A 12036-nucleotide genomic window follows, 5' to 3' on the forward strand; every position below is an offset into this window, starting at 1 on the left:
TTGTAGACCAGGCTGTCCTCGAACTCAGAAATCCGCCTGCCTCTGCCTCCCAAGTGCTGGGATTAAAGGCGTGCGCCACCACGCCCGGTGAAAGTTTTTAAAAAGGATATTCTTGGAATGCCGTTCAAAACTAACCCTTTTTTATTTTAGTGTGGTATGAGCCTCTCTGGGAAAGTGTGTGACATGTATGAGCTGGACTTCCGACTCTGCAATAGCATTAGAGTGCACAGTATTACACCAAATGCATGTAACACACTGGCAAGCTTTCCCGGGGAGGAGAGGCTGGGCCTCTGGCTGCTGTAGTAGTCTGACTTACTGAGCCTCCGGCGGACCTCTCAAATGCAGCATGCCTCTTGTATCATAGACATGGGTAAGCTACACTTGACCCTGACTAATCTTGCTGCTAACCTGGATGTAAATTTGAAGTCTCCCAGTTGGGGGCATCTGTCAGAGATCTGGCAGGTGGAAGGAGAGCAGGGGTTCACATTCTCTCCCTCTCTTGTTTTTTTTTGAGATACAGTTCTACTACAAAGTTCATGCTCATCTCAAATGTGCAATCCTCCTGTCTGAGTCCCTCGAGGTAGGCATTGCAGGCTTGCATCACCATGCCACTCTCTGCTTCGTTATGCCCAAGGGTTCTCTGTTTTATGAGGACTGCAACAGTGATCTGTACAATGAGCTAACCACTGACATAAAATTTCCTTTTGGGTATAGATAGGCTTCTGTTTACAGCTGATACAGATGCATCAAACCAATGACTCACTGCAATCTCTCTCACACATCTCTCATTTCAAAGGGGGTTAAAAAGATCGTTTATTTTGGGGCTGGTGGGATGGCTCAGTGGGTAAAGCTATCCCACATAAGGCTGACGACCATAATTTCAAATCTTGAGAATTCATCATATAAACTAGGTATAGTATCTCATGCTTATAGTTTAAGAGATGGAGAGATGGAAGGAAGAGACAAGAAACTCCCGAGGCTCATGGACTAGCTAGCCTGGCATCCACAGTATTGAACAACGAGATACTTTTGCCTCAAACAAGGGGGAAGGTAAGAACCTATAACCAATTTGTCCTCTGACCTATGTTGTGGCATGATGCCCACCTGAACTAATACACATGAATGCTTGCATATATATATATATATATATATATATATATCTACATACATACCCATACATCACATTACACTTACAGAAATACACACAAAAAGAAGCAGTTTATTCTGGAACCAAATACCAGGGATGGTGGCAGGAGAACATGGATCCAGGTTACCCCAAACACTGGGTTCCAGCATGGCAATAGTTTCATGAAGTGCTTACAGTAACAGAATAATGGGCATTCTTGATCCCACTTTCTGCTCCTGGCCTCAGATACTATCTGATGCCATTCTTGGCCTTTGAGTTGGTGGAAGCTAGGGGTCTGTTTAAACACTCCCAATAGATTTATCTATTAATCACAAGGATGTCACACAGAGGTGAGCAATAAATGGTTATCTAGAGGGACAAAGACAGCTCAAGATAAATTTGGCTTCCAACCTGTAAGAGTCTAGTTCTCTACAATCAGTCAGTTGGCCTTGTAGAATGTTTGGCACATGTGTAGCTTTTCTTTTCTGGGAATTTTGTTTCACTGTTCCAGGACTGAGTATCTACAAACAGGGCTAATTAGCACAATCTGAATACAATGCGCTGGCTGAGTGAGAGGCAAATCATAGCTGGCAGGAAACAGGTGTTAGTTTTCTGCTCAGAAGAGTTTAACTAGGAACTGTGCACAGCCTCGGTGAGCTGGCCCGAGTCCTGGGTGAGGGGCTCCTGGTAGTGTTTGGGGTCTGAGGAATCATATGCTTTAAGACCTGGATTGGTTTTTCCTTGAAGACCCTGTAGTTGCACAGAGTTTTAAAAGCTGAACATACTGTAAAACAGACTCATGGCCAGTGATGGCTGAGTTAACATTGACTAGACTTGTAGTGTCCTGGGAAAAACCTTTTAACTTGTTGGCTGTGTATTCAATATGGGTACATAGCTCATTGCTTTTGAATTCATTGGTAGTGCCGTAATATGTTCTGGACAACCAATGAAGCCTACAGTTCAAAATTTGAATACTGCCTTTGCAGAAAATCTTACCTAACATTTTTATGTATTTTATGACAATGTATTAAAAGAAGCCTAATGATCCAAAATTAAATATCTGTAAAAGAGTAACTGGTTTGGAGGAGACAAAAGCCTAACTACTAGTCTGCTAGACGTTTTGAAAAGTCATAGTTATACGCTAACAGGTCACTGGTTAGAAGATAATACTGTACAGAATCCTAAAGATTGCAGATGCTGTGGGCCTATAACATCTGGACTGATAAAGGGATGAATCTTCTTTAAGGTTTAAGGTTTGGCCTTTCCGATCTTTTGAATTTCTGCACAACAGCCCAATGGCCACAGCTTTCTCTGATGTATACTGTCTCCTATTCAAGTGAATTTATTACTGCAGGTAAAATCATGAAGAAGCAACAGGCGTGCCACTGGATTACTTGTTGGGTAATCTTTTTGTGCACGTATAAAGGTTGTCTTTGTATTATTCAAATGTTGACTTCTGTACAGCAGAGAGCTGAGTCCTGGGCAGGCTTTGTTATTGTTCTTTTGTGGCTCATCACCTGCCTGATATTTCATAAATATATACCTCCATCACCTTCTGATTGGCTCAATAAAGAGCTGCTAGCCAGTAGCTGAGCAGGAGAGGAAAGGTAAGACTTCTGGGCAGAGACAGGAACTCTGGAGAAGAATCAGGCACAGGGATTTTGTCACTGTGGCGCAGAGATGGAAAGAACAGATGCCAGGACTGAATGAGAGGTAACGGGCCACAAGGCAGACGTGGACTAGAATGACTCAGGTTAGAGCTAGCTGGAAGGTAGCCAACTAAGGCCTAAGCTATAATAAAGGATAATACATCTTTGTGCCATCACTCAGGAGCTGGCAGGTCAGAGACAGTATGGCAATGATTATCATTCTAAACTAATTAGAGCATACAATGTTAATTTGTGCCACTTCTCTTATTGTTCTTTATTATTAATTAATTAAGTCATGTATTTATTTAGTTTTGCTTTTTGAGACAGAGTTTCTCTGTGTAGCCCTGGCTGTATCAGAACTTGCTCTGTAGACCAGGCTGGTTTCAAACTCAGAGATCTGCCTCCCGAATGATGGGATAAAAGGTGTGTACCACCATAGCTGGGCAATTTTTAATTCTTTGAAAAAAAATGTAAGCTTTCTACACATTTAAAAATTCTGCTACTTTACAGAATTGCATAGATTCCTTATGTTTATTTGGCTTGGTTTTCCTCAGCTTCATGAGTTAACCCCCTGTATTCTGGAAATAACTTGTAAGACTATAAATCGTCCTATGAGTATTGCTTTGGCTGTATTTCATGAATTATGAAGGGTAGTTCGCCTCACAGTTTTGTGATTTCCATCTTAATTCTTCTTTAGCCCATGACTTAGTTTAGTTTGGGTAAGGGATGTGCGTCATGGGTGACTCTTTTTCTCCATGTGTCTCTCAGACTTGTAATTCTAACCCTAACTGTTTTGATCAATATCAACCTGTATTCCTTTACCATCTCCATCCCAGCTGGATTTAGTCAGTAGGAAAACCTACATAGCAGTAGTTGACTGCATTCCTCTACCTAAAACCACAACTCCTTTGGGTATTTTCTTCCCTTTTAACTTGAACTTTGACTGTATTCCAGAAATACTTTCTTCCCTTAGCCTTTAAGTCTATGGAATACCATAACTTCCTGTCAAAGAAAGCCAATAACCAATTCTTTGAACAGTCTATCTGAAAGGCTGGAAATCTATAGAATATAAAAAAGAAGCCTGATGGTGGTGTACTTGGGAGGCAGAGGCAAGTGCATCTCTGTGAGTCTGAGGACAGCCTGGTCTACAAAGTAAGTTCCAGGACAGTCAGGGTATACAGAGAAACCCTGTCTCAAAAATAAATAAATAAATAAATAGATAGATAGATAAATAAATAGATATTACAGATTATATTTAACTGAGCGAACTAAACCAGTAACTTTGTCTATATGATAAGCTGAAATTATCTATGGAATATAAAAAGAAAAGGCATAAACACTGTACATAATAAGTTCTGCATAGTCTAGTCTCATAAATGAGACTTAAAAACTAAGGAACTACTCTTAATAAGAAAAGCTGGCTGGTCACGGTAGTGTATGCCTTTCAGTGCAGCACTGGGAGGGAAGCAGAGATAGGCAGGGTAAGTCTGTAAGTCTGGGGCCAGCCTAGGCCTATATGACAGCTTCTAGGCCAGCCAGGGGATCGCAGTGAGACCCTGTCTCAAAACAGACAGAGACAGTTGGATGTGGTGATGCACACATGTAATCATGGCATGAGGCAGAGGCAGGAGGAATACCACCAGTTCAAGTCAACCTGAGCTACACACATACTTAAACTGTCTCAAAATAACAAAGGGAGGAAAAGTGCTAACCTGGATATAGGACAATTAGCTAGATAGAAAATTCTAATAATACCTGCTGAATGCTTATAATGTGGCAGGTCTAAGCAATTGTTATAGTCAATCACTTAATATTTATCATTACTCCAAAGTAGATTTTATTATTTTGATAGACTATTGAGAAACTTGAAGCTGAGATAAGCGACTTGCTCAAAGTCACATTAGCTAATAAATAGCTGAAATAGAACTTCCTGCTTCAGAATCTATTCTTTTCTATTATAATACCTCTCAAAAGAAAAAAAATCAAAGTATAAAATTATCACTATAAAACAAACAGACTGATAGAATGTATTTACTGAGATCTGGTCTTTTGCTATGTATTGTAATGCTAATACTGGCCCCCAAGCTCTGGTTACTTCTGGGATGATCTCAGGGATGGGAGAATCCTCATGTTCACCAAGTGATGGTATGTGACCTTGCTCCTTAATTTAAAACTATTGGTTGGAAGTTTTGGTTCCCAGGCTTGGGGTTTGAGGAGAGGAGAGAAGAGAGAGAAGGTGCAAAGGAGAGAAGACACTATGGGGTAAGGGCTCATGAGAACTACCCATAAGGGCTGGCCAGTTGGAGTAAGAGCAGCCCAGGTGGAACACAGCGTCATATCTTGGGGTCACTGGCAGGGAGGCAGACATAATAGCATAGAAGGTAGATATCTAGTACTTTAAAGCTTACTATAAATAGAAAAGTTTTGTGTTTTTATCTGGAACGTAATGACCCATACCCCAATTGAGGTTAAATACTTACCACAACATAAATTCTCTCTTCTTTTGGCCAACTTAGCTCTAGTTTCAAGGAAGAGATAATTCTCAATTTTTAAAATCAGTTTTACGTCACAACAAAAGAGATCGAAGGCTGACTGCTTAGAGAAGGCGATCATACACTGGCAGTAGAAAATATACACAGTCTGGCCAAAGATCTCGATTCAAGGTGAAGCAACAAAAGCACAAGGCAGGAAATACATGTTTTGGATTAGAAGAGTCAATATTACAAAGGTGTCAGATTTCCCAAAACTAATCTACGTATTTAATGTGATCGCAAACAAAATTTCCCTAGGTTTGTTAAAGGCTGAAATTTTCAAGGTCATCGTTTCAATAGTCATATGGGACAGTGAGTCAAGAACCCGAAGGCATGCTAAGGAAAATCCTATGACACAGGGGAAAACAAAGCAAACACCTGCCCAGGGGTGACAGCACATGACTGTTATCCACTTTGGAGACTGAGGCAGGAGGATCACAAGTATTGAGGGAAGCCTGGCTTACAGAGTGATAGTCGGCCTTCAGAAGGGAAGGGGTGGGGAGGGGGAGGGAGTGGTGCCAGCTTTCAGGAGGCAAGGATACCACCTCTGTGAGTCTGAACTAGCTAGTCTACATAGTGAGTTCCAGGCCAGCCAGGACTACATAGTGAGGCCTGTCTCAATAAAACAAGGTGGTGCTCCAATTTATAACACAGGCAACATATTTTAGTGGGGGAAATGATGATGCCAGGCCAACCAGATATTCATGTTGGGGAAAAAAATAGCAGATCAATTGTAAAAGGCCAAAACTTTTAGAGAAAACATCTTTGTGATTTTAGGGTTACACAAGTATTTCCTTGGAGCATTATCCATACATACAAGAAAAAAAGATCAAGTGGATTTGAATGAATTTAGGAGATTGTATTCTTTGCAATGAACTGTTAAGAGTACAGAAGCTGCCACTGAGATGGCTCAGTGGACAAAGGGACTTGCTGCCACGTCATGAATTTGACTTCAGGTCCTACATGGTAGAAGTTGAGAATCAACACTTGTAAATTGGCTTCTGACCTCCATATGCGCGCGCGCGTGCACGCACGCACGCACGCACACATGTAATAAAAATTTATTTTTAAAAATGTGCAGAAGCCACATACATACACCCTAAGAGATGTCGGGTAGATTACAATGAAGGAACTGTACCTTTGTACGCAGTTTCTTTAATAGTAAGAGAAAAACCAATGTAAAGACTCACAGTGGTCATCTTAAGTTCCATACTGACGATACAGAAATGAAAAACACACGAAAATAACAATACACATCTATCAGACGGATACAAAAGCTGAAAGAGTGCTGGTGAGGATATGGTAAAAGGAGACCTCTTACATGCTGCTGACAGGAGTGTCCATAACTGCTTTAGAGTATCTATGTAAGGCAAATACATCTCTTTTCTATAATTTAGCATTTTCAGTTCTAAGTACATACCCAACAAAAAAATATGCTTACCAAAACTGCACATTGGCTCAGGGGTTAAGAGCACTGACTGTTCTTCCCGAGGTCTTGAGTTCAATTCCCAGCAACCACATGGTGGCTCACAACCACCTGTAATGGGATTTGATGCTCTCTTCTGGTGTGTCTGAAGACAGAGGCAATGTACTCATACATACATTATCAATAATAGTAATAAAGAAAGGTCCTCAGTAATACTATTTACAACAATCTCAAAGCAGAAACTACCTAATGTCCATCCTTCAGAAGACCTGATTAAAAAGAGCCATATAGTCACATGGAATACTGTATCAAAATAAAACGCATAGGTAATCATATAAATGAATGTCACAAAGCAGCAAGGAAAAAGAAAAAGAAAGTATGTAAGTGATGCCTGACAGTGTACAGACAGTAAGAGCAGATGGAACTAATCTGGGTTAGTCATTCTGAGTAATACTTATCCTTGAGGTGGGAACCAGAGACTGGCAAACAGCAGGAAGGAGGCAGTGGTGTTAGTGATGTTCCACTTATTATTCGCACGCCCATCGTTGTGTACGCTCTTGGCATGTGTATATGCCTTATGTATACTCTCGTGTGACAATAATCAAAAAGTTAAGCAGAGAGCTGGAACAGTATGTCTACATATATGATAATGGCAAAGCAGTAGATGAATAATTCATGCAGAGGCTAACGAGATGTTAAGAGCATTGATTGCTCTTCCAGAGGACAGGGGTGGGGGGGCTGTCACCAGCACCCACATGTTGGCTCACAACTGTTTATAACTCTAGATATAGGGATCTCACACACTTTTCTAGTCTCCAAGAGCACCAAGCACACATGTGGTGCATAGACATCCATGCAGGCAAACTATCCATGCACATAAAATAATAAAACATAAAAGCAATGCACTGATCAATAGGACAGAAAACAGAAGGAGAATTCATGTAAATCAATTTTTAAGAAGCTAGGTTGAGGGTGTAGAATACTTATTAAGCATGGGAAAGCCATGAGTTCAATCCCTAGCACCAAAATTGTAAATAAATACATTTTTAAATGCTTAATAAATCTATAAATGTAAATCTTAGAAATATAATGTTTATATTATTGTGGGACATGATGGGATACACCTATAATCCCAGGAGGCTAAGATGGGAGAGTTCAAAGTTCAAGACCAGCTTGGATTCCATACTAAGACCCTTTCTATCTCTGAAAAGATTCAAAACTCTGTGGTACATCTTTCACACTAGAAAAACAAAACAAAACAAAATCCCATGCAAACATAGTCACACATTTGAACAGAAAAAACTTCCAAGATCTTTTTTTTTTTTTTTTTTTTTGCTTTATCTTTTGTAACAAAATGTTTTTTAAGATAGGGTCTCTCCTATCTCACCCTCGTCTCTAACTCACTAAGTAGCTGATAACTTTGAAGTTCTTATGATGCTCGTAAGGCATCAAAAGTACCTTTTGAGTGCTGGAATCCCAGGCATGTGTATACCACCCTATCAGGTTTATGTGGCGCTGCCAATTGAACCAAGAGACTTGTGCATTCAAGCCAAGCACTCTACCCATTGAACTACATCCCCAGACCAATAAAACTCTGCAAACCAAAACCACGCTTATTATGTGGAAAGCAGGGTAAAAAATAAAAAATTCAGCCACCTACTTTTTTCTCCTCTTTACCTCCCACATTCAATCTGTAGCCATTCCCTCAATTTCATATTAGAGATGAATATCCACGTCAGTATTAATTTTTCTGACTTCCAAAATGTATGCCTTTGTCCTCTCTATTCAAGTCCTCATATCTAGACCCTTCATAATAGCAAAGCAGTCATATTTCCCTCCTCGATACTGTAGTTATATTAAGTGATTTTGCAACCCTCCATACTCCAGCCCCTAAAACTGCTCGTTCAATATTGTCACCCCACCCCGATCTTTGGCATACATAAAATCCTTCTCCTGGAGTACATTTTCTCCCATCTATCTTCCTAATTTCATTGAGAGCTGAAGATTTACCTAGGGTATCACTTGCTGGGTGTAGCTTTTTAAAGTGCTAAGAACGGACAACGGGTTCCAAATTATGCTTCCACGGGCAGTTTTTAGATATCTCAATACTTCACATTCTGTACCGTACCTCACCCTCCCATTATACACCACGGGGGATTTCTTCTCTTTCTCTTGTATGAATTCCCTGAAATCTAGTTGGCTGAGGGAAAGTATGGCTTACATATTCAATACATACACATACACATTCCAGGGTGTGGGTATTGACTGGTCTGATGGGGGAAAAATGGCACTAAAGCCACTAGGCTTTATTTTTTAAATTCAAGATGGCAGAGACATCTTAAAATAGTCCAACACAAAAGCATTCACATCCAGACCAGAGCTTCCATTCAGAACTGGCTACACTTAGCGCAACAGCAAGGACAAAAGAATGGAACCTAGGTGCTGAGACGCTGAGAGCTCACACCATTGGCCACAGGTCTCACTTAACAGACCTTAAACCCCACATAGAAAGGCACCTGCTGCCTGCCTGCATTCCAGAGGCCACACCTTGATGATGATGATGATGACCGGAGGCACTTATGGATTAACAGGCCCGCAAAAATCAAAGATAAAAAGCGAATGAGGTTAAGTAGTAGACAGAATATCCAGCACGTTTCGGCCCCGCCCCAACGAGGCGCAGTCCAGGGCGGTGCAGCCATAGGGTAAGGACCGATCAAGGCTCCCGCCCAGGGCCGGTCAATTGCGCCGGGTCTGGGAATTCTGGGCGAGCTCGGGGCAGAGGCCAGCCACGCCAGGATCTCCTGAGCTATACCTGTCAGGCGGCTGCAGCGAGTAGGCCCCGAAACAGCGGAGGATTGGGGACCCAGGCCCGCAGGCGCCAGTCACCCTATCCCTCCCCTCTGAATCGCTTTGCCTCCTCGCTCTTCCTTTAGTCCTTCGGAAACAAAGACGGTCCACACTCCCCACCATTTTCTCCTCACCTCAAAAACCACCTCTTCGTCAAACTCCGGTGTCATCCTTCTCCGCCATACCACCCGCCTCAGCACGATGGGAAATGAAGGCAGGAGGGCGGGCAGCACCCAGGCTTCGGCTCCTGCCCACCTCGGGGGGGCACTGAAAACTACAACTCCCGGCATGCATCGCGACCCACGCCCCTTCCCGACCTGCTTATTGGAGAAGAGGATGAGCGTGTAGGCTGGAGGGGCGGGAGCGGGCGGGCGTTCCAGAGCTCTTATTGGAGAGAGCTATGGCTTTTGTCTGCCTTTTACATCCCCTGGCTACCAGGGGGCGCCTGGAGCGCGGATTTTTCTCTCGAGTTGAGGTGGGGCGCGCGTCCGCGAAGCCGCTGTGATCGCCTCTCGTGCGCGCGCCTGGCGGTCGTCCCGGAGCGCGGCGGAGCGGCGCTCGTGCACGTCCCCCTGTCGCTGGCCGCTAGCGCCCGGGTCCGCCGGAGGGTCGCGGGAGCCGGCGTCCGTCCTTTGTGAGGCGCTCAGGCGGTGCGGGACGGAATGTGGGCGCTGCGGGGACTTTTGTCTTCTGCTCAAACTCTGGGGAGTGTGGACTGAACGGGAGCCATGGACTGAGGGCGTGAGTCGCGCGGGGCAGTCATGACTTCTGCCGCGGGTAAGTGGCCGCGCTCGCGCCGGGCTGGGGAGTAGTCGCGGCGGGCGCCGGCGGGCTCGGGCTCCCGCTGCGTTCCCCGCGGGTGGCCGGTGCGGGGCTGGCGCCGGTCGCCCGCGCCGCGCCCGCTGTGGGGTCCCCGGGATGCGCCCCCCGGACCCCTGAGCCCAGGTGATGGGACGGCGTCGCGGAGCTTGCTCGGGTTCCGTGACTTAGGCGCTGTCGCTGCCTGTGCGCGGTGTGGGAAGCGTGGAGTCCGGTGCGGAGGAGTCATTTATTCTAAGCTAGGACAGTTTTCCAGCGAGTTGAAGAAACTCCGCCACTAGCCCGCGTTGCTTGAAAACCTAGTATTTATTGACTGAAACTCTTCGCGCTTGTAAGGAGGGTTGAACAGAGCTGTTCGCACCCTGGTGTTTTGAGCCCTATTATCTGAGTATGGACTATTAGTTGGTAAAATAAAACAAAACCGAGTTGCCCCCTCCCCTGCACCTACCCCTCCCTGTTTTTTGCTCATCCTTACCTTTTCCTTCCTTCCTTCCTTCCTTCCTTCCTTCCTTCCTTCCTTCCTTCCTTCCTTCTATCCCCCCCACCCCCCACCCCCCGTACCTGGACTGTGTAAACAAAGCCCTATTTTCAGTCTGTCTCCTTTCCACTCACCCAAATGACAAAGCCTCTCCTTACCTTTGTGTGAATTTAAGCACTTCGGCTCATTGTGTTGCGACCTTTTTAAGGAACAGTTTCTAATCTTCCAAATTTAAGTGTCCAAGGGACAGTCTCTTTATAAGAACACAGCACATTTTCAAAACCAGAATTTACTAAGGTATGGAATATATTAAAGGCATCTTTATCCACATCTGAAGAAACTTTGATGAGAGATTTTGTAGTAAAAGAGCGTAAAGTTTCACTTCAGTTAGGTCTAGAATTAGCACTTAAGTATCAGATTAAATTTTCTTTGCTTTTTTGGCGTTTGTTTAACATTCCTGCAACTTGAAAACTGTCAGGAGAGCACACACACTAAGTGTTCTGATTTGTACTTCTAAAGCCTTGAAGGAGTCACACTGCTAGGCAAAATCCGGATTACTTCAAACAGGCAAGAAATTAGTAACAATAAGACAGTGAGACCTTTTTTCTCTTTGAAGTGATGTGCATTAATCACGTGATCATCATGCACTGAGTTATTTACAAACGTTTCTCTCAGTTTTGGGATGTGTTCCATTTAAACAACGGATCGTTTTCAGCCCAAATTTCTGTACCCTCACCATCGTTCAGCTTTTTAAAATGACTGAATTAATATAATTAATTTAAAATAAAAACTTAAAACAATAATTAAAATTTCTAGAATTCAGCCTGGAAGTTTACGATTGTTTTCTTCAAATTAATCCAGAACAAGGCTAGCTATTTTTAGACTTATCAACTTTACAATTAAGGAAATCCACAGCATTTTTGTGGTATTTAAAAGAGAGACACTTCCTGTGTCTAGCTGAGTTAGTTGATTTTTTTTTTTTTTTAAGAATGGCTTGCTGAGAATCATTAACTACTTTTTTGCTCACCGATTTGATGAGCTTTATTGTAAGTTTTTGTTACATCTAGGGGGATACGGAAGAGGACTGAGGTTTCTCTTTCCTGCCTATTATATAAAGTTATACATACATTGTCCTTGCAAGTTGTGTGTGTGTGTGGGGG

The 12036-nt window shown here is 43.1% G+C and overlaps 2 protein-coding genes across 3 annotated transcripts in view; one reads left to right on the plus strand and one right to left on the minus strand.

Moving 5' to 3' along the window:
• The window catches only part of Vezt (vezatin, adherens junctions transmembrane protein), a 65479-nt gene extending 55628 nt beyond the window's left edge, over positions 1-9851 (minus strand). For both annotated transcript variants that reach the window (XM_021174869.1, XM_021174868.2), the window contains exon 1: positions 9714-9851. In XM_021174869.1, the coding sequence (XP_021030528.1) occupies positions 9714-9749 (36 nt within the window). In that variant the 5' untranslated portion in view covers positions 9750-9851. The remainder of the gene's footprint in view (positions 1-9713) is intronic.
• Positions 9852-10047: 196 nt separating this feature from the next.
• Fgd6 (FYVE, RhoGEF and PH domain containing 6) overlaps positions 10048-12036 on the plus strand; it is a 107143-nt gene continuing 105154 nt past the window's right edge. Inside the window, exon 1 of the mRNA XM_021174937.1 lies at positions 10048-10356. Within this exon, the coding sequence (XP_021030596.1) occupies positions 10341-10356 (16 nt within the window). The 5' untranslated portion in view covers positions 10048-10340. The remainder of the gene's footprint in view (positions 10357-12036) is intronic.

The sequence above is a fragment of the Mus caroli genome, chromosome 10, assembly GCF_900094665.2.
Source record: "Mus caroli chromosome 10, CAROLI_EIJ_v1.1, whole genome shotgun sequence".
In the NCBI taxonomy this organism is placed as follows: Eukaryota; Metazoa; Chordata; class Mammalia; order Rodentia; family Muridae; genus Mus; species Mus caroli.